Genomic DNA, 27,665 nt, shown 5'->3' with positions numbered 1-27,665 from the left:
TGTAGAGGTTTCCAATTCTTTCAAGAGAATCGTCCTTGGGTTAGGGCCGCCTACCTCCCCCCAATTCTGTTCACTGATTTATTCAGCAAAAGGGAATGATGATACGGGCCTAGGTGCTTACCTGGTTGTCTGCGCATGCGTAGCAGGGAGGTAACTCCATGTGGTGGGGGCTGTATAATAGATAAGAAAGATTTTTATTTATTGTACAATATTTTTATTAAAACATTGATACAACTGTCACATGACATTTTCAGCCAGAAAATGCATATATTTACCCCAAGGACGACTCACTTCAAAGAATTGGAAACCTCTACAGGTTTAGCTAATATTTGTTGGGCCTAAAGAAATAATAACAAGACAACCGTCATGGTAATTCTTTTTCATAGAGATCGTCCTTGGGGTACATATATGCATAAATACAGACTCCCAAAGACCGGAGGCCAGGGAGGAGGGAATTCTGTCAAAGTACACATGAATAGCGATCGTTAAGAATAATGTAACAGACGCCACAACACTCACCTGTCACATGTCCCCTAGCTCCCGCAAGAGGCATGATGGGAGGGTAACCGACAGGGAGGAAAGGTACTGAGAGTCGACCTCATAGGTTAAGCATAACAAGATCGCACGAAGTGCGAAAGTAAACAACCCCACCCACCTCATGGTCTATTAGAGAGCACCGTAGGGGGGAAAAACCAACTAACAACCAACCATAATCTCAGGAGAGAATCGAAAGGAGTTAGATCACACAACAGCGGACATATCAATAAAACACAATTGAAAGCAGCGTCACTAAACCAGATAACCAAGACTTGCTCGGTCAGGGTGGCAGGACACTGTCCACTGGAGAGAACAGAGCGGCCAAAGCGGGCACGATCACGTGAATGTGTATCGAGCTGATAGTGCCTGATAAAGGTGCTAGGCCGGCTCCAAATAGCGGCAGAGCATATCTCTTCAATGGGTAGTGCCGATGCAAAAGCTTTTGACGTGGCTACTGCCCTGACCGAGTGAGTCTCCCTGTATTTTTATTAAAACATTGATACAACTGTCACATGACATTTTCAGCCAGAAAATGCATATATGTACCCCAAGGACGACTCTCTTCAAAGAATTGGAAACCTCTACAGGTTTAGCTAATATTTGTTGGGCCTAAAGAAATAATAACAAGACAACCGTCATGGTAAATTTGTCACCATTGGTGCAACTTTAATAAAATTCTCTATCTGGAAAAAACCTTTGGAGTCTTCTCGTCTGAACCTGTTACTTTACATCATTTTCAGGATATGTTTGTGCTTAGAGTTAGATTAACATAGCCTGCATGACCAAACAACGTTGTGCTTGACTTGGGCTTTGGAGCTGTGGCTAATCACTCTTCTACATCAGTGTCAGATTATAAAAAAAAATACATGCATCTTCAGGACTTTGTGGAAAGAACAAGCAGTGTCCTAGAGAATGACCTAATCTAAAACCCAGAGACCATGACTATACACCATGAGTTCATTTTAACTAGCTGCAGCTTGATACTTAATACCGAGTTTTTCAAACATTATATGATTATGTGAGAAAACAATTAATCTTTTAAGACCTTCTGTAAGTCTAGCTGACAAGTGGCCATGAAAGACCCTATAAACATTTACAAAATACCTCATTTTCAAGTACAGGGTAAACAAGATACAAGAGCTAATGACCAAAATGAGATAAAATGTAATCTAGTCATTTATGAAAAATGATCCTTTGATTGACATTGATTCAGATTTTACTTTTGTCTTTTCAAGATTTTTGTCTTGTGAAACCATGAATTCAGGAATAATGGATGTACAGTATTAACATTAACTGAACATGCTGAAGGTTGACACCTGTCAGTGGCAGTCAGCAGTAGATATGGCTTAAATACTGTTGATGGGACTTTAAATTCTAACTCACTCAGTAGCAATCATCAGAACTTAATAAACTGTACTCAGCGTGACAGTTGTAAGTTGTTAATATTCAATCAGATTAATTAAATATATATTCTCACATGGCTTCCCAAACATTACAACAAGGATATGTTTGGCTATGTCTCTTGAATATATCAATGGAGAAGGGATGCTTTATGTGACAAAATTGAGATTGTTTTACAAGTAAATGTTGATAGATGGTTATATGCCCCTTGTGTGCTGCCTTTCCTGTAAAAACTGTGCCCAAAACAGAATGCTAGACTTGGGGTTTGGACTGGTGGCTAAAGTCGCATACTGTAAACATGATACAGCTAAGTACTTCAATAATTTTAAATTAGCATTTTACCAATTTTATATATTCATCCTGGTTGTTGCCTAGTACATTCAATTTGTTCTTTTGTGAGGTTCTTGAGAGGCATATAGAAGTTGATATTAAGTATACGACAAAATATTATGGATGTCAACTTCTTTATTGTATGCACAGTGTTTCTGGGCTTTTTCTTGCCCCTTCGTCAAGTGAATGACGAACATTCATCTGACTAAGAGGCAAGGAATAGCCCAGAAACACTGTGCATACAAAAAAGAAGTTGACATCCATAATATTTTGTCTTATGCTTGTTCCCTCGTTTTCATTGTTTCCAAAGAGGCCCATGGCTACATGTCACAGTGATAATATATAAATGCACTGACACAGATAACTCATGTGTAAGACCATGATGACATCACTATGGCTTAAATAGAAAATGAACATGTACTTGAAACTCAGTGAAATGGAATATGGTGGATTCAATGTTGAAAGTTTAATTCACTTATTCCACATAGCTTGTAGGTTGTTCTTTAAATAGACAGCTCCTCTATGATTCCAGCAGCAACCAGAACAGACTCTGATCTGAAAAACTTGATCTTCTTCTTGTCCCACACTTTAAGTCCAGTACCAGGTTTCGGGATCAATCATTTCAGGTGGCAGGACCCACTCTCTGGAATCAACTTCCACTGGAGTTAAGGACAATTAACAACCTGAAGATTTTCAAATCTAAACTGAAGACATACCTTTTTAAAAAAACAGTGTCTAACTTTTCATTCTTGAGTTGTTCGGAGAGTGCTACTGAGCAGTACTTTTGGACTGGAACTGGCACTATATAAATGTTTTGATGATGATGGAGTCTGTATTCGTGGGTTTATGTTTCAGGTATGCTGCTGTAGTGCATGTGACTGGCACACTGGAGCAAGGAGGAGAGAACAAGTCCCTGTATGATACTTTCAACACACTGGTCAGTTGAATTCATATCTTTCATCAACCAATGAAGAGCAGCTCATTCTTGTCGTAAAGGGCTTATAATGTGATCGGAAGATCAGGATCGCTGATTTGGTTGATGCATGTCATTACATCCCAATTGCATATATTGATATTAAATCACTGGATTGTCAGTCCAGATTCGATTATTTACAGACCAATGGTATCATGATCATTATGCTGTATCATTTGTTATTGAAAGTGGTGGGCTAGCCAAGTGGTTAATATGTTCCCTCGTAACTGTGAAGTCTGGGATTCAATTCCCCACATGGATACAATGTGTCATGCCCATTCCTGGCATCCTCCTGCCTTGATATTGCTGGAATATTGCTAAAAGTGGCATAAAACCACAAACCCAAGTGATAATGAGGCAGATCAGAGTCACCTTTCACGAAGCAACCTTTACTAAGGTTAACCTTAACTCCGATTCTTTAACATAGCACTAAGGTTACCTTTGTGACTTACGATCATCTTAGTGCTTTGTCACTGAAAGGAGGCCCAGAACTTCGGTGTGTGCCCCACTTGTATTTTTGCCTATATTCAGTGAGTATTAATCTCATCATATGGACTGGTACTTGTCTATCTCAGCTGACCAGGGGAAAGGTTAAAATACTCAAGATTAGTGCCTAAAGTCACCGTTTGTACTTACACCAACAGCATAAAAATGTAGACAAAAACAGTTCTACAATTGCTATTAGTGCTTATCAGGTGATTATTTGACAAGTCGTCAGCTTGTGAATGGATTGTTGATACCAGAATTGTGACAAATGAAAGAGAAGGTAGGACTCTGTCTCTGTGAGCTTGCTGTAACTTTTAAAGATGTAAGTTATTATAAAACTTGATGAAATGAGGAGGAACTATTCACTGTCGAAGTGGTAACACTCCTACCTCAATGGGCTTCTGATAAAAGCTTTTTAGAATAAATAAATAAATATACCATACCAACAGTTGTAATATATATATAAATTAGACATCATTGGCATAAAGTGTTCACCTAAATTTATGTATACTTCTCAAAACAATTTAAAGAACAAACACACTCTCTACAACTTGAGCCACTAGTCAAAAGTTGAATATCATTCGGTAGGGGTGGGTATTGCAGAGAATTTTTTAACAAAAACTACTTATAATCGAGTTAATGCCTGATTATAAAGGAAAAACACAACAAAATCACTGATTGATAAACCTTTTATAAAAACTATTAATCATGACAAAATAAAAATGTAAGTAACATTTGGCACTAATGAAACAGGGAAAAGAACAATTAAAAATACGGAAATATATTCGAAGATTTCCTAGTGTTACGAAGTTTTCCGAATGCATGTCAAAATACCGGTTTTCGATCAGCATATCGCAATACGTATCGTTTTCATGTCTGAACCGGTAAATACCAGTAAAACGGTTATATTGTGCAGCCCTATCATTCGGTCAAGTAAGCTCAGCTGATAATAGTTCCTATATAAATGTATGCTACTGAAACTGAGTCTGTAAGCCAAGTTCAGGCTGGACTTCAGCACTCACTGTTGGAAGATTATGTGATGCAATACCCACAGCCATGTCATAAATTTTGTCATTTGAAAAAATGAGGTGTTCTTTAACTACCTTTGAGTAATATGATACAAACGATCCTTGGCAGGAGGAAATACACAACATGCAAAACATATCATCTTTGGATATAAAGAAAAAAGAAATGATGTACTAAACCTTATTATCATCGCAACAAAATACTATATATATGCAAAGAGATGTTCCAATTCGCATCCACAGATTGCTGGATTAAAAAATTATCTACACACCTTGTATGAAATTGACAAATGTACTGCCTTTTCGCACTGCAACTATGGTAAATTCTTCACCATTTGGTCATCTTGCCATAACCTCTTCACATAAATTACAACAACAAATGTATTCTTATAGCCTACGGATTATCTACCACCCATGTCCTTGTTTTATAATATTTGCATGTACCACAAATGCATAAATTATGTACCCATTATAAAGAAATAAAGTGATTAAAAAAATAAAAAATACACAACATCAAAGATTGATTTTGAGCATAGATTTCATTCTGTATTTTATAGATGGGCATTTTAACCAACCAAAGAGTGTTTAGGATAGTCTGTTTGATGTTTACAGAAAAATGGTAACATAATTGTTTATCTTAATCTGAGTTTTTATTATGATGATCACATATAATAACTAATACAGATTTATGATTTGCATAAAGACGCGGAAGGTGTCCATTGTTGATTTGAGTTGGCTTTTGGATTCCCATGACAACATTACATGAACTTTACTCCCTTGCAGACCAGTAATCTCCCATTTGACCTAGGTCAGCTGATATGTCAGCTTATACAACAATGATGCAAGTTGATCTTATTCCTTTGTAATAGCATTTCAAAGCAGCCATTATACTATGATCCTTAGTGTTGCATTTTGTCCAGTTCAGTACATGAGGTAGACATGGTAAGGAGGTTTCTAAAAAATCTTCGTCTGTATTGATTATGATTTTCAACTAAATTCTTTCCAATATCATGTAAAATATACCCACAAATGCATTTTGGTCAAGTGGTGTATTACCTTTTACACTGATTGGTCAGGTAACAGTAGTTTTGACAAAACAGGTTACTTAGAAATGGAAGGTAATTCATTTCTGGGGACAGTCAGCCATGACATTATAAAGCAGTATGAAGCACTGTACTCTATATTAGGGCTGCGCAATATAACCGGTATATACCGGTTCAGACATGAAAACGATACGTATTGCGATACGCTGATTGAAAACCGGTATTTTAACATGCATTCGAAAAGACTTCGTAACACTCGGAAATCTTCGGACATTTCCGTTTTATAAATTATTCCTTTCCTTATATTTGTGCCAAATATTATTTACATTTTTATTTTGTCATGACTAAAAGTTTTTATTAAAGCTTAATCAAGCATGGTGATTTTGTTGTGTTTTTGCTTTATAAATCAAGCATTAACTCGATTGTATATAAGTAGTTTTATGTTAAAAAAGAACTTCTTGCAATATATTGCAATACATATCGCAATATATGCTTTCGCATCGAAATATATTGCAATATGAAAATTCTCTGCAATACCCAGCCCTACTCTATATCAACTTATAGTTATTGATATGTCCAAGTTTAGTCCAGAACTGTTTTCCTTTATAGACCTTGAGTGAAGGTCGGTCAAGCTGTGGATTACCTCCCTTGAGTGAGGACTGTGGTGAAGATAGCTTGTGTACGATGCCGACTCGCAGGCGAAGGCGCTCCCCTCCAGTAGAAGAATCACATGCCAAACGAGCTCGGGTCAACATGTGGTGAGTTCTGTTCCTTCTTTTCTTGGTTTGAAAGAGTTGTCAGTGAGTGGAATTCACTGCTGCTTTGAGCAGTATTTCAGTATGTATCAAAAGTTTAACCTGATGTTTGAAGCTACTCATGCTGGTCCAGAATGCTGCCATATTAACTGGAATATTGCGGAGTGCTGTGTTAAACAGCATTTTTTCAGAGATCGTCCTTGGGGTACATATTATGCATTTTCGGCTGAAAAATGTCCTGTGACAGTTGTATCAATGTTTTTGAATAAAAGATTGAACAATAAATAAACTCTTTTATTTATTATCACGGACCCTACCTCGGAGTTACCTCCCTTAAGCGCATGCGCACCAACTGGGTAGGCTCCTAGACCCGTATCATCATTCCTTCTGCTGTCACTGCCGTGAACAGGCGTTATATGTAACCATTCATGAGCATTACAGCTGAATACCGCTATGTCTGAGACACCACCTGTATGTATGGTCTTTATTTGCCTAAAACAAGGAACAGTAAAGCTTTACAGTTGGTTGTTTCATAATTGTGACTTTGTATTAATTCAAATCTGCGAACTTTCCGTGGTTTACGCCGCGTGTTGCTCTGCCATGGCGGGAAGTTTAGCGTGCCGTAATGGTCGTAATATTGCGTATTAAAACCAACTATTACTTTCGTGGTAACCTTCGCGTATTTTTCAATGTTTTCTACGTGTTTATATGCTGCTGGCGCCGTTAACTAACATGCTTGCGTGTTTGTTTTCAGGCCTTTTCATCCTGTTAGGTCTGTGGGGTAGTATCCCCGGGCGACAGTCATCTAAACTGTGTTGCCTGTCTGGAAAAGGCGGGACACGGCGGCTGATTCCTGCCCTATTTGTCTGGCCTTTTCCCCGGGCCCAGAAGAGGCGGGCGGCCCGATCGTTGTTTTATCGTGAGATCGTGGCGGGAGGGACCTGGCGCTTGAGGTCCCCGTCTAAAACAAAGCGAGCGTCAAAAAGGAAAAAATCCGAGGCCCTTCCCCTCTCCTGCCGCCGAGTGGTTTTGACATGTCGGTAATGGAATCTATGTTTCAGCAGCATATGGCCTCCGTGAAGTCCGCCGTTCGAGTCGGTTGGAGGTCTCCGGCAGGAGTTCCTCACCCACTCGGACGAGGAGAAGTCGAGGGTGGGATCGCCGGGCTCGGCTCGATCCCTCAGCCTTGGCGTCTGTAGATCCGTTGCCTCTGGCCGGATCCGGACGCCTTCGGCTGCTCGGAGAGGAGGTGCTCCCAGTCCCCTCTCGGAGTTAAGCGCAGGGACCGTTGAGTATTCCTGGTATTCCGGTCCTTGCGCACACCGCCCCATGAGGCGGAGGCACCAGTTCTGCCTGGCCTGCCTCCAGCGTCCGGGACGAGGTCCGCCACGCGCCGGCTGGCGCTGGCGTGGAGCCGTCTGTCTGTTCTTCCCTTCCTGTGGTTCCTAAGCTAGGCAGTCCACGGGTCGGGGTTAGGGTCCTCTTACGGAGGAGACCCAGCCTCGGACTTCGGGCTCGGCGCCGAGTCAATGGAGCTTGGGGAGGTTGAGGAGCATGGCGGCGGCTTCCGTTTTGCCGACCTTGCGGGAGGTCCGGCAGAGAATTGCCGAGGGCCTACCCAGGCAGCGGTGCCTGCTGGTTGCGTGGACTTCGACTGAGTTCGCTTGCCAGGCGGCGTTTGCCCCTAGGCAACCCTCGCAGAGCGCAGCTCCGCATTCTGCGCCGTTGGTCACCGGGCGTGGTCGATCCCCTCTTGTCTGGTGCCGATGCGGTTTGACTTACGGATCTCGTGCGGCTACCAACAGGGAGGATTCCCTGTTCGTTGTGCCAATTGTAGGCGAATGTGTGTTCACTTCCGTAAGCCCTGGGGGAGGCTCGGCTTCCTCGAGCAGCTCGGCTGCTTTCGGCAAAGGCGCCTTACTCCACCTTTGCCCTCGCGGGCATCCCCTGCGACGCGCGTACCCGGACCTCTGAGGAGGTCTGCGGGCAGCGATGCAGCAGGTGCGGGTGGTGGTCCATGAGGCCTACCTCTCCTCGGTTCAGAGGTGCGGCCCTGGGCGGAGGGCATGCTGGCGGCGATGTCGCCGCATGTCGTGCTGCTCCGTCAGCTTTTCGGAAGTTCAGGCTCACCTCGTAGCGACTCTTTGCGGTCTGCTGCGTCGGCGGTGATGATCGCGCAGTCATGGGGATCGCGCAGGCTGTGGCTGTCGGCGTCTAGGTACTTTCGGCAGCAACACAGCAGACCTTGCTGGCCCTCCCTTTCCGTCTGGGGCGACCCTCTTTCCGGGGCCCAGCAGGTCATGCGGGAGGCTGCGCTGCAGCTACCTCCTTCAAGGACTCTAAGGCCTTGTTGGAGCACCAGCGGTGTCTCGCCCAGCGCTCCCGTGCCACCTTCCTCCGCCCGGGGTGCAGCCTACACCCGAGTCTGCCGGCTGGCCGGCCGCTTGGTAGGGGTAGGCGGAGGAACAGGGTCGCCAAGGGTAGGGGCAAGGAGCAGTCCTCGACTAGCTCCCAGCCTTTTCAGCGGTAGCGGGAGGTCTGCCCGACCTCCCGTTAACCCATCAGGCTGCCGCTCAAGCCGTGTGTCGCCCAGTCAGCTCCGCTACCGGGTCTACACGCAGCTCCTACCCCATATCCCAGTGGGAGGCGCCTCTCTCTATTCCTGCGGAATGGGAGAAGGCTACCAACAGCAGCAGGTGCTGGCCACGGTCAGCATAGGCCATCTCCCACTGGAGGCGAGTCCGCCCGACTTCACCGGCATCACGTCGCACTCGGTGCCGTCATGTCAAGCCAGAGGCGGACATATTAGCTTGACGAAGTTCAGGCTCTGCTGGACAAGTCCGCCAATCGGCGCATTCCACCGGAGAGGAACAGGCGGGATTTTATTCCGCGTACTTCCTCGTCCCGAAGAAAGGCGGCGGGTTCCGTCCGATTCTCAACCTCAAGGGGTTGAATCGCATGCTTTCGAAGTACCATCCTTCAAGATGGAGACACTGCTTCGGTGATCTCATCTGTTCAGCCCGGCGATTGGCTCCGTCAATCGACCTAAAGATCGCGTATCTGCATGTACCCATACATCCATCGTTCAAGCAGTACCGCCCGGTTCTCTTACGGCGGGATGTATTACCAATTCAGGGTGCTCCCCCGCCGGCATATCGACTGCCCCAAGGGTGTTCACCAAGCTCATGTTAGTCCCAGCTACCCTAGCTCGCTCGCAAGGAAGGCGTTGTTACCCTTACCTAGGCGACTGGTTGCTCGAGACACTAACACAGCCAGCAGTCAAGATGCTACTCACACAGTGATAGACATTCTAACTTCGACTGGGGTGGATCATCAACCTCAAGAAATCCGACCTGGTACCCACCCAGGACTTGGTTTTCTTGGGTAGCGATTCAAGCGAACAAGGATCTCGTTTCCTTGTAAGCCCGACCGGGTCACCAGAGTTAGGAGATGGTATCTTCATTCCTCTCCCAGCCCCAGGCACCAGCGCGGACTTGGCTCCGTCTACTGGAGCCATATGGCGTGGCGATCTCTGTAGTGTGGCGGTAGCGGTTGAGGATCGTCCCATACAGCAAGCTTTGGCTCGGCTGTGGACTCACCGCGGAGGATCTGGGCGCAGTCTCACAGTCCCAGTGGTTGACACCTCACCTTCAGTGGTGGACAAATGTCGGGGAATCTCACCAGGGGTTCCCCTTGGAAATCGGCGCCAGCTCTCACAGTTCAGACCGATCGTCCCTCACGGGCTGGGGGTGTTCTGGGCAGTCTGTCGGCTTCCGGACTCTGGTCGAAGCGAAGCCCCCTTCACATCAGCGTGTTGGAACTGAGAGCTGTGCGGTTGGTATTGGCTTCAGAGAGCATGTCGTGGCCAGGTAGTCCGTCTTCAGTTAGACAACCAGGCGGCCATGTCGTACATCCTGAAGCAGGGAGGCCGCGGTGTCCCCAGCTCCTCCGGGAGGCGTGGGACTTTCTCCTCTGAATGCGACCAATGCGATTGTCAGGTACTCCCTGTTTATCTCCGGGGCTGGAGAGCGTCGCGAGCAGATCGGCTCTCGCGCGGATCCTGGCCCTTGCAGTGGATGCTTTCGACAGGCAGATATTCACAGTAATCTCCCAGTTTATGCAGGTGCGTTCGAGGTGGATCTGTTTGCGTCGGCGGGGCGCATCAGACACCGATGTTCTGCTGCTCGGATACGGACCCAGAGGCGTTGGCTGCCGGCGCCTTCCTGCTGGATTGGGCCGGGCAAAGTGCTCTGGGCGTTCCGCCGTTACCACTCATTCCCGTGTCCTTTCACAGCTGTCCACCCAGCCAGCTTCGGCTACTTGTGCTACTGGCACGCTTTGGCCGTCACAGAGCTGGTTTCGGTAATTCTCAGGTTTCTGGCTCAGCCTCCTGTTCTATTACCTTTGCGACCCGGACATTCTCACTCAGAGCGGGCCCACCCAAATCCGCAGTTCAGTGGGTGGCTTGGCCTCTGTCAGGTCTAACCTCGGCCGCGGAATTCCTGCAGCAGTTGCAGACACAATTCTGGCCGGTGGGATTAGACAAGCGTTCAGTCACGAGGATAGGTGGTCCGCTATGGCGCTGGTGTTCAGATAAAGGGGATTGCAGATCCCTTTTCTGCGGATTTAGTCAGTATTGGAGTTTTGCAAGCTCGTTTGGAAGAAGGCCTGGCGGCCGACCATTAGCGGCTACTCCACGCTATTTCCACTTTTCACACCTGTCGATGGTGCTCTTCTGGGGCAGCACCCTCTCGTCTGGCGCTTTCGCTGGCTGGCGGAGCGGATTCGACCTGCTCTCAGGCGAACCAGTCCACCTTAGGATTTGTCGATCGTGCTTTCGATTGGCTGTCGGTCCCACTTTCTCACACCTATCGGCTATTTCCATTCAGTTGTTGACCTGGAAGCTGTTTTCTGGTGGCGGTAACATCTGGTGCGTAGGGTCGGCGATTTACATGCTATGTCGTCCGACCCGGCTGACTGTGTTTCACCGCGGATCGTGTCAGTATTAAGCCTCCCAGATACTTACCGACCGAAGGTCGATCCGCTTTCCATGTGACAGCTCCTATCGAACTTCCTACTCTTACCCAGCCTTCCACGCCGGGGACCACTCCTCTGAGCACTCACCCGTTGGATGTCCGTAAGGCGCTCAAAGTCTATATCAAGCGAGCGCAGGGGATCCGTGCGGGTACCCAGCTGTTCTGTTATTACGGTGGCGGGAAGGCTGGTCTGCCAGCGAGCAAGCAGACTTTGTCTGGCTGGCTGGCTAGTCTCGTGTATTTGTGCGGCTTATCAGGCTAAGGGCAAGCCTCCCCTGAGGGGTTGAAGGCTCACTTTCGGTCAGGGCAGTAGCCGCCTCAAAAGCTTTGCATCGGCACTCCCCATTGAAGAGATCTGCTCCGCCCGCTATTTGGAGCCGGCCAAGCGCGTTTATCGGCATTATCAGCTCGTCGCATTCCCGTGTCGTGCGAGCTTTGGCGTACTGTTCTCTCCAGTGGACAGTGTCCTGCCACCCTGACGAGTGAGTCTTGGTTTATTGGTTTGTTTTGGCTACTGTACAATAATTCCATTATTGACATGTCTGCTACTGTGAGCTCACTCAGAGAACCTGTACCCCTTCGATTCTCTCACGGGTTACTATATCGTTAGTGAGTGGTATTTTGCATTCCCCTACGGTGCTCTCATGTAGCCACTTAGTGGGTGGGGATTCATTGACATTAGCACTCGTGCAATGTCTCATTATGCTAGAGAGGTAGTCTTTGAGCACAATTCCTCCCTGTCAGTTCCCCTCCCATAATGCCTCTCGTGAGGCGAAACTGGGACAAGTGACAGGTGAGTGTTATGGCGTCTGTTCAATTTTTTCCATGATCACGATCGCTATATTTGTGTGTGCTTGGACAGAATTCCCTCCTCCCTGGCCTCCGGTCTTTGGGAGTCTGTGTTTATGCATAATATGTACCCCAAGGGCGATCTCTCTGAAAAGAATTAACCAAACCTGCAGAGGTTTTCAATTCTTTGAAGAGAGTAGATCCTGAAGGAATAGAACCTCCGCCTCCCGCAATTCTGTTCACTGATAAGAATTCAGCAGAAGGAATGATGATCACGGGTCTAGGAGCCTACCCAGTTGAAGTGCGCATCGCTAAGGGGAGGTAACTCCGTGAGGTAGGGTCCATTATAATAAATAAAAGAGTTTATTTATTGTTCAATCTTTTTATTCAAAAACATTGATACAACTGTCACAGGACATTTTCAGCGGAAAATGCATAATATGTACCCAAGGGCGACTCTCTTCAAAGAATTGAAAACCTCTGCAGGTTTGGTTAAGTTTGACAATATACATTCGTACATCAAAGTGACCATATGGCAAACTCTCTTAAGGTTTTGATGGCAGCACTTGGAGACTATACAACCTCTTTCAGCAAAGGATGGCTACACAATTGGAAATAGGTTTACACATTTTTGAATATTTTCTCAATGAAAGTTAACCATTCTGTCACATATGTTTACCTTGATGTGTACCTTGTCAAAAGGAAACAGATGAAAACATTATATCTTAATGAAGTGTGTGAGATGGGATGAATTCTCCCACAGTACTGGGGCCCGTTTCACAAAGCGATCGTAGCACTACGACTGTCGTAAGTCTATGTTAAAGTATGGGAGTTACGATCACCTTAGCGCTATGATCGCTTTGTGAAATGGAGCCCTGGCCTGTGGCAGAGGCACTGTGCTGGTCACATCAAACTCTGGGTAGGAGAGTCGGTACACTACTCACTTGTTATAAGAGTCTGCCTGTTGTGTGATTACTTCCTTTCTATTTCCTGTGATTACCCTGTGCAAAATCCAGGGTACGAACAGGTCAATACCAATCTGATGTGGTTATGAAAGGTAACCAAATGGATCAGTGGCCCAGGTGCAGTTAATTAGATGATTTTGTTAGATCATGCTCATAATATCAATCACTGATTTGTCACATGGGGCTGGTTTATTAAACACTTCGTTGTATGATAGCTAGTGTATAGCTGAGTATAGAACATGCAACAACTAAAAGACAAACACTGCGTGAAAGCGATGTTCTCATCTGTATAGGATTCCAAACTAAGTGCTTGTGACATGTAAATTGGGCAAAGAAACGTCTTGGTCGGTAATTGGATTCTTATCTTCTGAAATTCAGAGCTAATTTTACTTTGCATTTGGTGCAATAATGTAGACTGTGTGTTTAAACCTTTTTCTCCATTTTTTCCCGTTATCAGCAAGAATTGTGCCACCTTGTAAAGCTGTAACATTAGACAGAGATAACCTGAATTTGGAAGTCTTTCTCTGCTGACATGTGGTGACTTTTAGCCAAAGTTCTGTCTGAAATAAAATGGATAGATCCCTGGATACTAGAACAAAAAAAACTGACATTACTCTGCTTGCAGTTTTTTAAAGATCTGTATTTTTTAAATGGAGCACCAATGCCACTAAGTTTTCCCGTAGCACTTGTCCAACTATCAGTCACAGGATCTGATTAATGAAACCGCTGATGTTTGTATATCTAAACATGTGGACTATTTTAAGCTGAAATTAATTTGAATTGGGACTGCTGGTTACAGACCGGCTAATCAGATATAATGTTAGGAAGCCGACAAGACTGATTCTGTGAATTACCTTGGTTGTGTTTGTGCTCTAAGCAAGTGAAGATTCGACAATATGTACATGGGAACCAAGGGCTACAAGACTGTTAATGGCCATCTTTTGAAATCTTTTCATGTTCTTAATCAAGGTGCTCAAGGAAGTTGATACACCCATTTTAAGACCTGCTTTATTGCAGTATAGGTGTTGATGAGCGATCAGATCAGAACCAACAAAATTAGAAATAAAGTAGATACTTGAGTACTCATGGAAGTAGAAATTAGGTGCTTGCACCATTTAAATGAGTGAGTATGTATAGTTTTACTCTTTTTTCTGCTAATGTTATGGTGATGGTCAATAGAAATGGGCTTCAGTAATTTTCGGATTTGCTGTGATAAGCAATTGGTTTACCTGCTCATTATCATAAACTGCCCTGTCAACTATAGTCTGTTTGGCTCAAGAGCGGCCCGATGAATTGCAATCTAACCTCGAAAACTAATAAACATAAAATACTCAATGAAACGCTGATCATAATCAAAACATCATACCAACTCTGTGAGGTTTTTGCAGAATTTTTGTCCTAAAAATAAAAAAGTTGTTTAACAATCTATCATTAAAATATTGACACAGTTCACTATTTGTTACGAGGGAGGAGTGCAGAGAAAGGGACAGCCAGGTGTCCGAGAACGGATGGAGACGGCACAGCACAGGTTAATGAATAAATAACTTTGTCTGTGAACGTGCTTCTCGAACACCTGGCTGTCCCTTTCTCTGCACTCCTCCCTCGTAACAAACAGTGAACTGTGTCAATATTTATTAGTTTTCGAGTTAGATTGCAATGCATCGGTCCGCTTTTGAGCCAAACGGACTATAAACATTGTCAGTTATCTCCAGTGGCTAAAGGTGTGACCCTTGCTAGGGAACCATGTGAGTGGCCAAGGTACCTAAAGTCCCCGTGGAACCTCGTCCGTTTGCCTGTCTTTGGTTGCTGGTGATCTAAAATGCATTTTTGTAATGTATTGTCATAGAAGGTTTATTTTATGGTTACATGCCAGTTTTAGACACATCTGTGATACTGTAGTTGTTTTACAGCCTGTTTTTGGAAAGTTTTCATATAGTCTTCATGTATTTATTATTAATATGTTAATTGTTCTCGTCACAATATTGTAATATTGCTGATTTAATGCTGAATTGTAACTCACTCACTCTTTGTTGACAACTATGGTAACTTTGTAGCACATCATATTTTTGGCTCGTGTAAATATATTTAAATTTTTACACTGCTATAGGATGATCTGATACAAACAAGAGTCCATCAGAGATGCAGTATTCATATGATTTGAGTTCTCAAAACTTTGAGACCATCCCTATTACCAGACAGGTGTTGACCCACAAGTCACTGTCAACTGATTAATGTTCTAACAGTTGTAGAACTACATATTTTCTTTGCCTTTTGTCATGAGCAGCTAAATAAGTCTCATAACAAATGTCATTCAAAACTGCTAATATGTTTCCCTGATTGCAAAGCAGCTGTATATATTGCATCAGGCTTAGCACAGTTGCCTGCAGTACACTTTGGCCTTGTTTTACAATAGATTTATTTTACTTTTCAATTATTTGTTATTGCTTGTAGGCCTTGCTGTAACAGATATCAATCCTGCTCTGCATAGGAATTCTTTCTTAAAGCATGTTGAATATTTTACTGTGGTTCTAAGCTGCAGGAACAAGCGTTGAAGTGTGTTGGTGCTGTCTATATACAATATGTATAACCTGTAAGCATCAATGACCAGTGAAGATCCGGGTTAGAATTGATCTTCAGTAACCCATGCTCCTCGTAAGAGGCGACTAACGGGATCAGGTGGTCAGTCTTGCTGACTTGGGTGACACATGTCATCGCATCCCAGTTGCGTAGGACGATGCTCATGATGTTGATCACTGGATTGTCTGGTCCAGACTGGCGTGATATAGCTGGAATATTGCTGAGTGTGGCATAAAACTAAACTCATTCATTGTAAACATCAATAAACACCAATACAATAACTAGGACACAAAAACACCCATGGGGAATCAAGAACAGGATGGTCCAAATATAATATTAATGTCAACCCATCCTTTATTGTCTAATGCATTATATGATAATTCTGTTATTCTGATAAATCCCCTAAACCTGGTTGAGTTTCTCATGTCTTCAGCATGTTCCAAAGGTTCAAGTGGGTTTGAATCCTGTTTTGTCCTACTCTGGCTTCTAGGTTTGTCAGCACCATATCCCTCATGCTCAAGTGTTTCATCTTCTAGATATTGATAACAGAAGTTAGAATCATGAATAGAGGTGGTGGGGTAGCCTAGTGGTTAAAGCATTGACTCGTCACGCCGAAGACCCGGGTTCGAATCCCCACATGGGTACAATGTGTGAAGCCCATTTCTGGTGTCCCCCGCCGTGATGTTGCTGGAATATTGCTAAAAGCGGCGTAAAACCAAACTCAGTCAGTCAGTCATCTTCCAGATATTGATAACAGAAGTTAGAATCATGAATAGAGGTGGTGGGGTAGCCTAGTGGTTAAAGCGTTGACTCGTCACGCCGAAGACCTGGGTTCGAATCCCCACATGGGTACAATGTGTGAAGCTCATTTCTGGTGTCCCCCGTCGTGATGTTGCTGGAATATTGCTAAAAGCGGCGTAAAACCAAACTCAGTCAGTCAGTCATCTTCCAGATATTGATAACAGAAGTTAGAATCATGAATAGAGGTGGTGGGGTAGCCTAGTGGTTAAAGCGTTGACTCGTCATGACAGACCCAGGTTCAATTCCCAACATGGTACAATGTTTGAAGCCCATTTCTGGTGTTCCCCGCTGTGATTTTGCTGGAATAATGCTAAAAGCGGCGTAAAACTAAATTCACTCACTCACTAACATTATGAACAAGTTTGTGTTCCATTCATTTAAATATTTGACAGTGAAGATATATACAGTTGCTGTTGCCATGGTTACAGTCTCTAGAGTGAATGCTGCAGGAACTAGGACTTAATTATGCTGAGAATAATGTGTTGCATGAAATTGGGCTCATTTGTGTAATAATACATATTTGGGATGGAGGTCGTGTCATCTACACTGGATTCCTGCATAATGTGACACATGGATGGGTCTCTCCGTAATATGAAAAGTGGCTAATCATTTTATTTTCCATATTTATGGTCCTGAGACTTTAGTTGAAGTAATGTTTGTTTGTTGTTTAACGCCACACTCAGCAGTCCAATGATCAACAGCATGAGCATCGATCTATGCAATGGTTGAAGTAATTAAGAAGTTTATATGGGACTTTCCATTTCATTTCTTGGATATGTAATTTATGCTAAATAGACATTGATGACTTAAATTGTCATATAAATATTGGGTCATTAGTATTGACATATGCAGTTGTTGATTTATATTTTTTCATTGTGTAAAACAGTGTTCGAACAGCACCAGCCAGCCAGGCTTGATACTGGTACTCTTTACTAGCCAATTGCAGATTTAAGTAGATACTGTATTATTTAACCCTACCAAGTACAAGGAGAAATCAGGTAGCAGGTAATGATAATTTGATTAAAGTTTCAACAAGGGTAGAGCCTTATTCTTAGTCAGTATGTATAATTCAGCAGAGTGAAACGCAAAGTGCTTAGACAGCTCGATACATACATGGTCCTATTCAGCCCAAGAAAAGTATTTTCTATTAGTTGGTTCAACTGAATAAATACAAATATAACTTTCTTCAAAGAACTAGTTTGTTTTTTTATTTATTTTAGGTTTTTAGGTGTATCTTTGGATAGAACTTTAAGCCAGCCATTTGTGCTATCTTTAGCCTGAAACTAAAGAAAAGAAAGCAGCCATGGGCTACAGTTTAGGACTTATTTTCACAGTTACACCATCACTGAAAGTTGGGCCCTACATTTCGAAGCTCTCTTAGCTTAAGATAGTCATAGTTAATGTGCTATGGCCTAGTTTATCATTTTAAGATAGCTAGAGCAATTTGTATTATATTCATGAATACACAGCATTGTTGATCCAAATTGTTATGCAAATATGTCAGTATATATGACAGGTACTAACATGTACCTAATCTACTGGCAACCTGTGGGAATCAAATGGGCACATAATTTAGGTGCATTCACTGAATGATTCAGTAGTTTCAGTAATCTTCCTGCTCTACTGCTCTTTGTGGTGTGAGAAAGCTTTTGTGGTGTGAGAAATTTTTTTTCTGTGCTCAGACATGTTATGAATAACAGATTTACCCTCACAATGTCTTGGTGAGAAAACAAGATGGATGCATATTATGTGAATATAAAGAGAGTGATTTATATTGTTTGGTTTTCTTCATTCTGTATTTAATTCCATGGTTAGGAAATTTTGTTGTCTTCTGAAATATGGGAATTTTGGGAAACAATTTTATTTTAGAATATTCAAGATAGTGGGCAGGTGGCTGCTTAGGATTGAATTGAACTTCAAAGGATGCTATGGTTACTTTGTTGTTATTCCTTTATTGATGTGGTTGCAATTAAGCATTTTGTACTTCCAAGTACTTCGATACTGTGGTTCCCTAGTCCTGCACCATGAATATGGAATATATGCATTATTTGAAAACCAAACCTGTCTTGGTTATTAAAAAGTATACCTAACCAGCTCTCTTCAGCAACAGACAAAAACATAGTTAGATTTTAGTGACTATACCTAAATAACCTTTGTCCCAAAATATTCATTATAGTGCTGTTGTTGATCATTGGATGTCAATCTCAACGGCACATGAAGTTTTGTTCCTTGTTTGACAAGATACATTATGCTTCAGTCAAGATGTGGTTGTGACCAAGAAAGGAATTTCATTGTGACATATTCAGGTCATGTGTTACTGCAGGTGTTTTAGCCTTTTATAGATTCTTTAAATTGAACCCAAACATTTTTTCTTGAAGTCGCCTTTGCTATATTTTGTTATTGGGGTGGCAGGTTTGCTGATGATACAGGACAGTGGCAACTGAACTGGTCAAGGCTAAACTTTTCTTGTCCCATCATTGCTAATAATAGATCTACGACTTTATATGTCTCCTATTTTCGATCAGTCACCTTGATAGTGATTTTCACAGAGTCCATCAACCTGAAATATACTTGTCCCAGTTGTATACTATTTGCCAATATCTGGTACATATTAGAGAACTAAAACAAACTGTTTGAAGCCAGAAAGGTGTGTTTCTTCATTTCACTTGTTAGGCCAGACCATTTTTATTTCTTGTTTTATGGATCCGCCGGTCATATTTTTTCAAGAAAAAGAAAAAAAATATAAATTTATTTTCCCAACTCAAAAAATAAAATTGTATTGTTTATATTGGCCAAAAATGTAAACTTACAAAAAAGTTTGTTTGTTTTTTTAATTGTTTTTTTGCCCCATACACACTTCATAAATTGCCAAAAGTAAAACACTTTCAGTATTTAGAAGGAATATTACTGTGACTGGTGATTTTAGTTTTATTTTTTTCCCTCCTGCCTTCAGGTTTCTGAGGACAAAAATCCGTAAAACAAGAAATAAAATTGGTCCGGCCTTATTGACAATTTTCAGTTCTTATCAGTTCTGTGACGATTTCAGTTCTGCATATTTCAAAGGTCCATTAACAAACATACCTATCAGATCTAAAGTCTGACCCAGCTGTTTCATCGAATAGGCATCCCTTCATCCATAAAATAAATTAAGTTATCCATTATGATTTGAAACTGAAGATCAACAGATTATTGCTCAAGTTGAAAACATCTGTCACAGGGGAGGTAAAATGTCATGGAATTATGTTTAACTTTCTACAATCTGGGACCATGTCCAGTTCTTACAAACTTTTTACAAGCCCAAGCTTAGCAGTATAAAGTTCATGTTTTATACTGATTCATACAAGGTGGTTGTCAATAGTGTTGCAGTCTTAATGTTCTATCTATGGTGCGATGCCGTAGTGGTTAAACCGTTCACTTGTCACGCCGAAGACCCAGGTACGGTACGTATTGCAGTACAAGGCCTTCGGTTTGGTATATGAGAACTTACTTCTGGGAAAATAGCATCCGTCTAGCAAAGACATGCATAGATTTTGACAAAATGATTTGATTTCCAGACATTTTAGAAAAGGTTTAAAAAGGTTAATAAAATGACAGTACAAAAACCGAAAATAACAAATTTTTGGATTGCATTACGGTATACCGAACCGAAGGCAAAATACCTTTTTGCCCCTAGTGTAAAGCCATTTCCTGGTGTACCCCACTGTTTTATAGCTAGAATATTGCTAAAAGTGGCATAAAACTAAACTGACTCACTCAGTTAATGTTAACTAGCCTAAGCATGTCTGTAACAATCCAGTATTTATGTGACAGCTTCATCAGTACTGCAGTGTTGTCAGCAGAGATACATTTGGTTTAGGATGTTGCACATTAGTAGTGACAATACATACTGTTTCTCCATGTTCACAGTGGTGTAAAACTGAACTCACTCACTCACACACGTTCACATGAAAACCATCATGTCAGGTAATTGGAATATATTTGAGCAAGGTTGAACAATACAAAATGACTAATCATGTTAATGGTTCGGAAAGTATGAAAGTATGAAAGCGCCCAAGCTTGGCAGTCCCAGCCTGTTGCCTTTCATACACCCAATAGTCATTATTACAATAGAATCAGTTCTGGTGAGGGTCATTTCTTGACATAAGTTGACCTCTGACCTGGGGTTAAGCTGGGTCAGTATGACCTAGCAACAGCTCCTACCTGACAACACATAGTGTATGTAAATACAAGTCAGCTGATGTGGGCTGATACCAGGCTGCCACATACATCCATGTAAGTCTCCCGTTGCACTTACTAAGCGTACATAAGTGCCATGCATCCATATCTGAGAGAGATTTTTCTTTTACTGCTTTAGTGTGTATGTGAGATCTTCAAACTGTATCATTGGTTGTGTTCCAAGTGTTGGTTCTCATCCCCCAGTATGTCCCTCTTGGATATCCCTCCTTCCCCCCATACAGCTGGTATGTGTATCTAGTTACATCCCAGCCACTGCTTCCTCCTCCTCATTATAACACCAACATCCATCCCCTCACTATAAAGCAGATCTACACTACATGGATTACCCCAGTCCGAAAAGTTAATAGTGTAAGTATGAAGGCCAGCTCTTTGTGAGTTAATAAATGAGTTGTCCAGAGCATCCTGTGAATGGTGTCCCTGTCAATTTGCTATAATGTTTACGAGGGATGTTGTTGATTCCCAGCATATGTGGGCTGTCCCAGTGGACATTATGTCAGTGTGGGTAATAACAGGGTTATTAGTTCAAGCTGAATTGAAATCAGCTTTACCTACTGCATTGTCAGTGATGGGTCAGTTAAAGGTCATTGTAGTGGGTGAACAGCTAACAACACCATAAAGGTTCACAATTACAAACTTGGGATTGTACATAAGACCGGGTTGTTTGATCCAAGCAGCAGCTTCTTGGTATATTTGCATCATTGTAGTGCTGCTTGCCCATGATAAGGGCTTGCCGGTGGTGGTATCACTTTCACCACTTACACTGGCTGCCTGCATCCATTTCTTTTCTTCTATTCCATACATGCTTCTTGTCAGAGGGGCTGTCTACCTGCGTGAATTGTACAGTGACTGGAGTCTGCTGCTGGGCTTGTAATTGTCTGTTAGCTAATGGTTCAACAGTCACAGCCAGCACACAGATGGTATTCAGATAGTGCATGGTATCTCCCCATACTGAAGCATTGGGCAGAGTGCCCAGGTTTTGACTAGTACACCAACACAAGGCACAGCAGCAGGAGTAGGTTAGGGACAGCATGCAGCGTACAGGTGCCCTGCTGTGTGAGGAACAGAACTTGGTGGACCAGAGCCAGATGTGAAATGGTCGTACAGAGGATATAGGGACATATTGTGGATAGAGCATACCCTGACGGTTGATATAGCCATATGTAGCTGTGCCTTGTCCAGGATGAACACCTGCTCCAGGGTATAACTCTCTCTGATGTAGTGTGGTACTCAGTACAGTGTTACTGTGTAGAGAATTGTCGACTTGCTCAACCTGACAGGATGGTGTAGATATGTAAACATTGGTACAGACCCCAGGATTGTAGTTCTGTGGATTGTGTTGTGGATTCCTGTTCCGTGGATTGTAGATTGTGACTTAACCAACAAGAGATGATGTGGTAGGTTTTGCATGGGAAATGTCTAACTCCATGGATTGAAGCTGAAATACACCAGTTTCTGGTTGAATGTGTTTCAACTGGGATGTGTAGTTGTAAATTTCGGTATCCAACTCACATCTGTGATTCTGATGGCCTTTCCACTGGCGTGTTTATTGGTAATGTTGTTATATTGAATGTTCTGAATGTACTATACTTCTCAAAAGAATTTAAGGACTCCCTGACTTTTGAATTCCCAATAGAGACACAGTCAAATCCTGTTGTTTTGAACTCAGAGGGAGCAGATAAATAGTTGGAATTATATGATGTTCTAAACATCTAAACCACATTTGCCATCAGACCTGGCCATGAGACATCAGAAAGCAAAGGTTTAACATGCTGTATGTTTAGGTAAACATTTCTATAGTAAGAAACACAAACAAGCATTGTTGATATCTACATTTATGCATCTATATGCTTGTATATTACATATAAATTCTAAAGTGTGTTTGTGCTAAGCAGTGCTTTTAAAAGATTTGTTGACTTGTAAGCTGAAGCTTATTTTGAACTCTTTGGACAAATAATTCGGTTCTTGACAGCCAGGAACTGGCACTTTGAGTTCATATCTTGGGCCTAGATTTTAGAAGCTCTCTTAGAGCTAAGATAGTCGTAAGTTAATGTTAGTGTATGGCACTTACAACTATCTTAGCCCTAAGAGAGCTTTGAAAATTTAGGCACAGATTATTAAATAGGGTTGGCTATCAACATAGATCATAGAGTTACAGAAATGTCAACAAAGTATCAATCGATTATCAATAAATATTGGTGAAGTTAGTTTGAGCAAAAGTGCCTAAAAAGTTGGAAAGAAATTATCATATTTTACGTAACTGGTTAATGGTGATATGTTTGTGCATGGATTACCAACAAAACAGCATCCTGAACATAATATAGAAGCAGTCCATAAATAAAGATGTATCTTTGTGTGTTGTGTGAGTAAATAAACACTATGTTTCATTACAATTTATGTACGCAAGTTTTCAGACTAATAATCATTTATAATTCTTCTCATCGCTGATTTTTCCTATTATCAATCTTTTTAGCCAGCCCTAGTTAAAATAGTGCTGAATATAGTAAGAGTCTGTAGGGATTGGACTGTGAGTTCAAGAGAACCAGAAATTCCAAACATCTGAGTCAATCAACCTGTTACAATTATTATAACCAATAACAGTTTATGAAAAAGGTGGACTTATTCAGGTTAGTTATGTTCCAGGATTGATGACACAGACTGAAATCACTGAATATGTCCTTGTGAGGGAAATGAATATTTTATCAGGTATCCATTTTGGTATTTTGTGAACAGATGAATCCTTGAAATACATTACATACTAAATGCCTGCCTGATGCTTGCCAGATTTGATTCAAGCTGTGACCTATGAAAGTAGTGTTGCTATGCTCCCTGTTTTAGTGCTTCAAATGAATATTTTAGTCAAATGCTGGTTGATAAGTTGTTAGTATGCCAGTCCACTTTGTAACCTGATTTCGTACAGTGGAAGTTTCGAGTGGTAAATGGCTGAATTAATCTGTTCTAGAACTGCAAGGTACACATTTGACAAGCAAGGCCATCTGTACAGAGAAACTGTTTAGAGAAACTGTTTCCACTCTGTGTACATGGTGCTCCACTTGGCAGGAACCCGAGATGAGTTTATCTGATGTAGCTGGAACATTTATCTATAGGTGTCACATCGCTTGACTCATGTATTGATACATATTGTGCTGGCTGAGTCATACCATATTCACCTTAATAAATGACCTGGAAACTAATGTTTACAGATGGTGGGCAGTTATTAAAACCATAAACTGAGTTCAATTTGTTTTCAGAGATCGAGCACAGGTGAACAATAAACTTGCTTCAGTAGTTGATAAAAGTTAATAGTTACTTCGATAATAGTTACTTCACATTTATATGCTCCTTCTGTGCTGCTGTTTTCTGTAGACAAATCTGTGAAATAACAGAAAATACAGACTCTTGTAATTTTTAGTCTTAGGGGGAACACATCATATATAGAGTACTATCAGATTTGTGTGTGTAGAACATTTATCACTGGTTTGTACTGATAGACCTATACGAGGGTTATTACACAATGAATACAGTCATGCCATGAATTGATACATTGGCACAGTTGGTTATGGTTATGGGTGTTGTTATTTTATCTTCAGGTTATACATTGGTGAATCATGCTAGCACTGTTCAAAAGAATTGTTGAGTGACAATCCTAGATGCTTATTTATGTAGTTTATTCAGGTCCATATGTTCGTTAATTGGATTCTAATAGTTTTAGTAAATTGGAATAATGACAAAACAGGTGAATGTGTGAAATTCTTCTGTTTAGCAGTGTAAACTGTCCCAACCACAGTCCTGCTCTGGCACATGTTCTTAACCTCATCTGGGAAAACCCAAGCCCATGTGAGATTATTTCATAGGGTGTTGTCTTTATTTATTAGAACCATGCTTTTCTCATCAACATTTTTCCTCCTCTGAAACTGCCAGACAAATGAATCTGAACCTCGTCATAAATGTTTCCACAATGACAATACCATGTGTGATTCGTTTATAGTTATGTTTTTGCAAAAATGCTTAAAATATTTTAGTCTTGAAAACAACATGAGGATGATAAACCTTGAATTTGGTACACATGTTGTTCATAATGATTTCACTCTAAATACAAGCAAATATATGAAACAAGTGGTATAGATAGTCACAGGAGTCTTCATTAGTCTGTCTCACAGTCACTGAACCACATTATATTCCCTAATGCCTTGCCCTCCCTGCAGTGCTAAAGTCCTAAATGAAGCAAGTCTAGATTTCCCTGAAATTCCCAACTCACTGGGGCTCCTCTTCAATTTAAATGGGTTTATTTGTTATTATCATAATGGTATATACTCATGGACCTAGCGTAAGTCTCAAGTTTTCCTATGTTAGGTAACAGTCCTGCAGTGTTGTGGCTGACAGTGATGAGGTTGATTACCCACTGTCAGTGGTTCTCTATACATATGGTGAATACATTCTTTATCATGTTCATGCACTTCATCCCCAAGCCTGCATCATCTTATGGATGTTATATTGGGTCGTAGTTTTTGCTGTCACCTAATAGGCCACAAATCATTTAGCAGAAATGCATCCTTAACAAATGGTGGGATTGGACTAAATCTTAGTTTCTGAATATTTGTAAATTTTGATAGTAACAAATAAACCTATTTCAATTGAAAAGGAGCCCCAGTCAGATGGGAAATTCAGAACCGGAGGAAATCTTGACTTGCTTCATTTTGGGCTTCAGCTTTGAGGGGAGGGCTTGGCAATAAGGGACATAATGTGGTTCAGGGACTGTGAGACAGACTATGGGCAGAATCAGTGCTTGTGGATTGACTTCCCTGTTGGCTATAATTATGTTTCTAGGTCTGTCACAAACATGTCCATGTTTGGCCAAAGTGACAGGCATGCACCAGCACATTAAACTGACATGCCATGGTATAGCTGAAATACTCATCAACAATCAATGTCAAGAAACATGGCTGTGACAAGGACCTCCGTCATGTTTCATTCCAATCACTGAAGATGTAATGACATACCAAAATATCCATGCCCTGTTCCAGTAACTCCCTCCGGACCAACTTTTAGACCAATCTGTATAATGAATCTAAAAAAGTGAAATGTTGAATAGAGCTATTTGGTTCTGTGTTAGACCATTTTCAAATTAAGAAGATTTCAAAACCCATTTGGGTAGTGTTCACTAAGTACTGGTAAATACTGCCTTCCAACTGATGAACAGGGTCTCTTTTCACAAAGCCATCGTAACGTTTCGACTGTCATAATTCCTATTATTTAACATAGACTTACGGCAGTCGTAGTGCTGTGATGGCTTTGTGAAATGTGGGTCAGCTCTGTCTGAACACTCAGTGTATCGGTATTCTAGTTCATCTATGTTGGTATTGAAAATTTGTCCATACTCTAGTTCGCAGCAGGTAATTGAGCAATATTTTCAATTAACTGAGCAAATTCCTAAATATTTGCCCAGCTTGTGAGGATAAACAAGAAACTTGTTATTTTTTTAGTATTTTTTTCTATATTTATGTGTAAAAATATTGATACTGTGGCACCTGTTCTTCGTATTCCAGACATGGCTATAATAACAACAGTAGCTGGTAACAATGTAACATTGAACTTTTATATAACTACTGGAAATAATTAATACCAGAATGGTATTCAAAAACTGGTTTGTGGGCTTGAATGTGGTTGTAGTGTTATGTACAAGCAGTTGTTCTGACTAGGAAATTAAATGAGAATGTTCTAATTAAAATTTGCATTAAAGAATTCTTGAAAAGGTTAACCTTGAAAACTAAAGTATTATGATTGACCTGAAAAGGCATTAAGAAAAAGATTCACAACCTTGCAGGGATAAATTCTGTAATCTAAACAAAATATGCCAATCTTTGACACATGGTTCAGATCAGTATGTTTTCCAGAACAGTAACTTAATGTCATCCAAACTGTTCAGACTTTAACTATTTGTTAATGTCCAATCAAGAGTTGATGAAATCATGAAAACTTGTATGTTACTTGTTGTGGCAACAGTAGATATTGTGATGGACTCAGCAATCAGAGTTATCAGAAGCATTAGTGACAATATACACCAAGCAGAGCTCCAGATAAGATTTAGCTCATGTGGGTACTGTACCCACTGTATTTTTTGGGGAGTGGGTATTTCATTTTCCGTTACCCACTGCTTTCAAATATGTGCGTATTTCAGTCATTTTACTCACCTAAGTATTATGTCATTGAGTAAGTTTACTAAGCAGGTATGTTCTGCCTTATGTCATACCTAATCAAAACCAACTTAAATATAATGGAAATGATTTCATAAAGAATCACTTATCCTGTACTGACAGTACAACACTATTCCTATACTAACAGTACAACTTGATAGCAATCGATGTCTTTTTCATTACGAAAGCGATTTTATAAATATATTCCATACGCATTTGTTTTAAACTTTTTGCGTATCTAACATTTTAAATGCGTAATTGGTACACAACAATTATTTTGTTAGAATGAAATTAGTGGTAGTGCTCTTTTCTGGAGCAGAACTCTAAAACCGTTCACTATTTCTTCACCCAACTTGGCACATAGATAGATCTGGTGGTGTACTGGTGCCTTTTGGTAGTTTTGGAATTCTGAATAAAATATTTTTGGCTTTCCGTGGTAACAAGTTTGACTTAGCCTGAAATTGGTGGTAGTGCTCTTTTCCAGAGCTTAACTCTAAAACCGTTCACTATTTCTTCACCA

General features: G+C 41.5%; 2 protein-coding genes across 5 annotated transcripts in view; one reads left to right on the top strand and one right to left on the bottom strand.

Annotated features, from left to right (window-relative positions):
* The window catches only part of LOC124277407 (cytoplasmic dynein 2 heavy chain 1-like), an 88,643-nt gene extending 88,107 nt beyond the window's left edge, over positions 1-536 (bottom strand). Inside the window, 1 exon segment of the mRNA XM_046713099.1 lies at positions 520-536. The gene's annotated coding sequence lies outside the window, so the exon portion shown is untranslated.
* LOC124277408 (DCN1-like protein 4) overlaps positions 1-27,665 on the top strand; it is a 49,724-nt gene that overhangs the window by 8,873 nt on the left and 13,186 nt on the right. For 2 of the 4 annotated variants that reach the window (XM_046713101.1, XM_046713102.1), the window contains exons 2-3: positions 3,124-3,205; positions 6,405-6,553. In XM_046713101.1, the coding sequence (XP_046569057.1) occupies positions 6,480-6,553 (74 nt within the window). In that variant the 5' untranslated portion in view covers positions 3,124-3,205; positions 6,405-6,479. Of the gene's footprint in view, positions 1-3,123; positions 3,206-6,404; positions 6,554-18,980; positions 18,986-21,808; positions 22,349-27,665 lie in introns of those variants that run through there. The other 2 variants (XM_046713105.1, XM_046713104.1) reach the window with 2 other exon arrangements.

The sequence above is a fragment of the Haliotis rubra genome, unplaced genomic scaffold, assembly GCF_003918875.1.
Source record: "Haliotis rubra isolate DU_JTF1 unplaced genomic scaffold, ASM391887v1 Scf221, whole genome shotgun sequence".
In the NCBI taxonomy this organism is placed as follows: domain Eukaryota; kingdom Metazoa; phylum Mollusca; class Gastropoda; order Lepetellida; family Haliotidae; genus Haliotis; species Haliotis rubra.
This window is presented reverse-complemented; position numbering and strand designations above follow the sequence as displayed.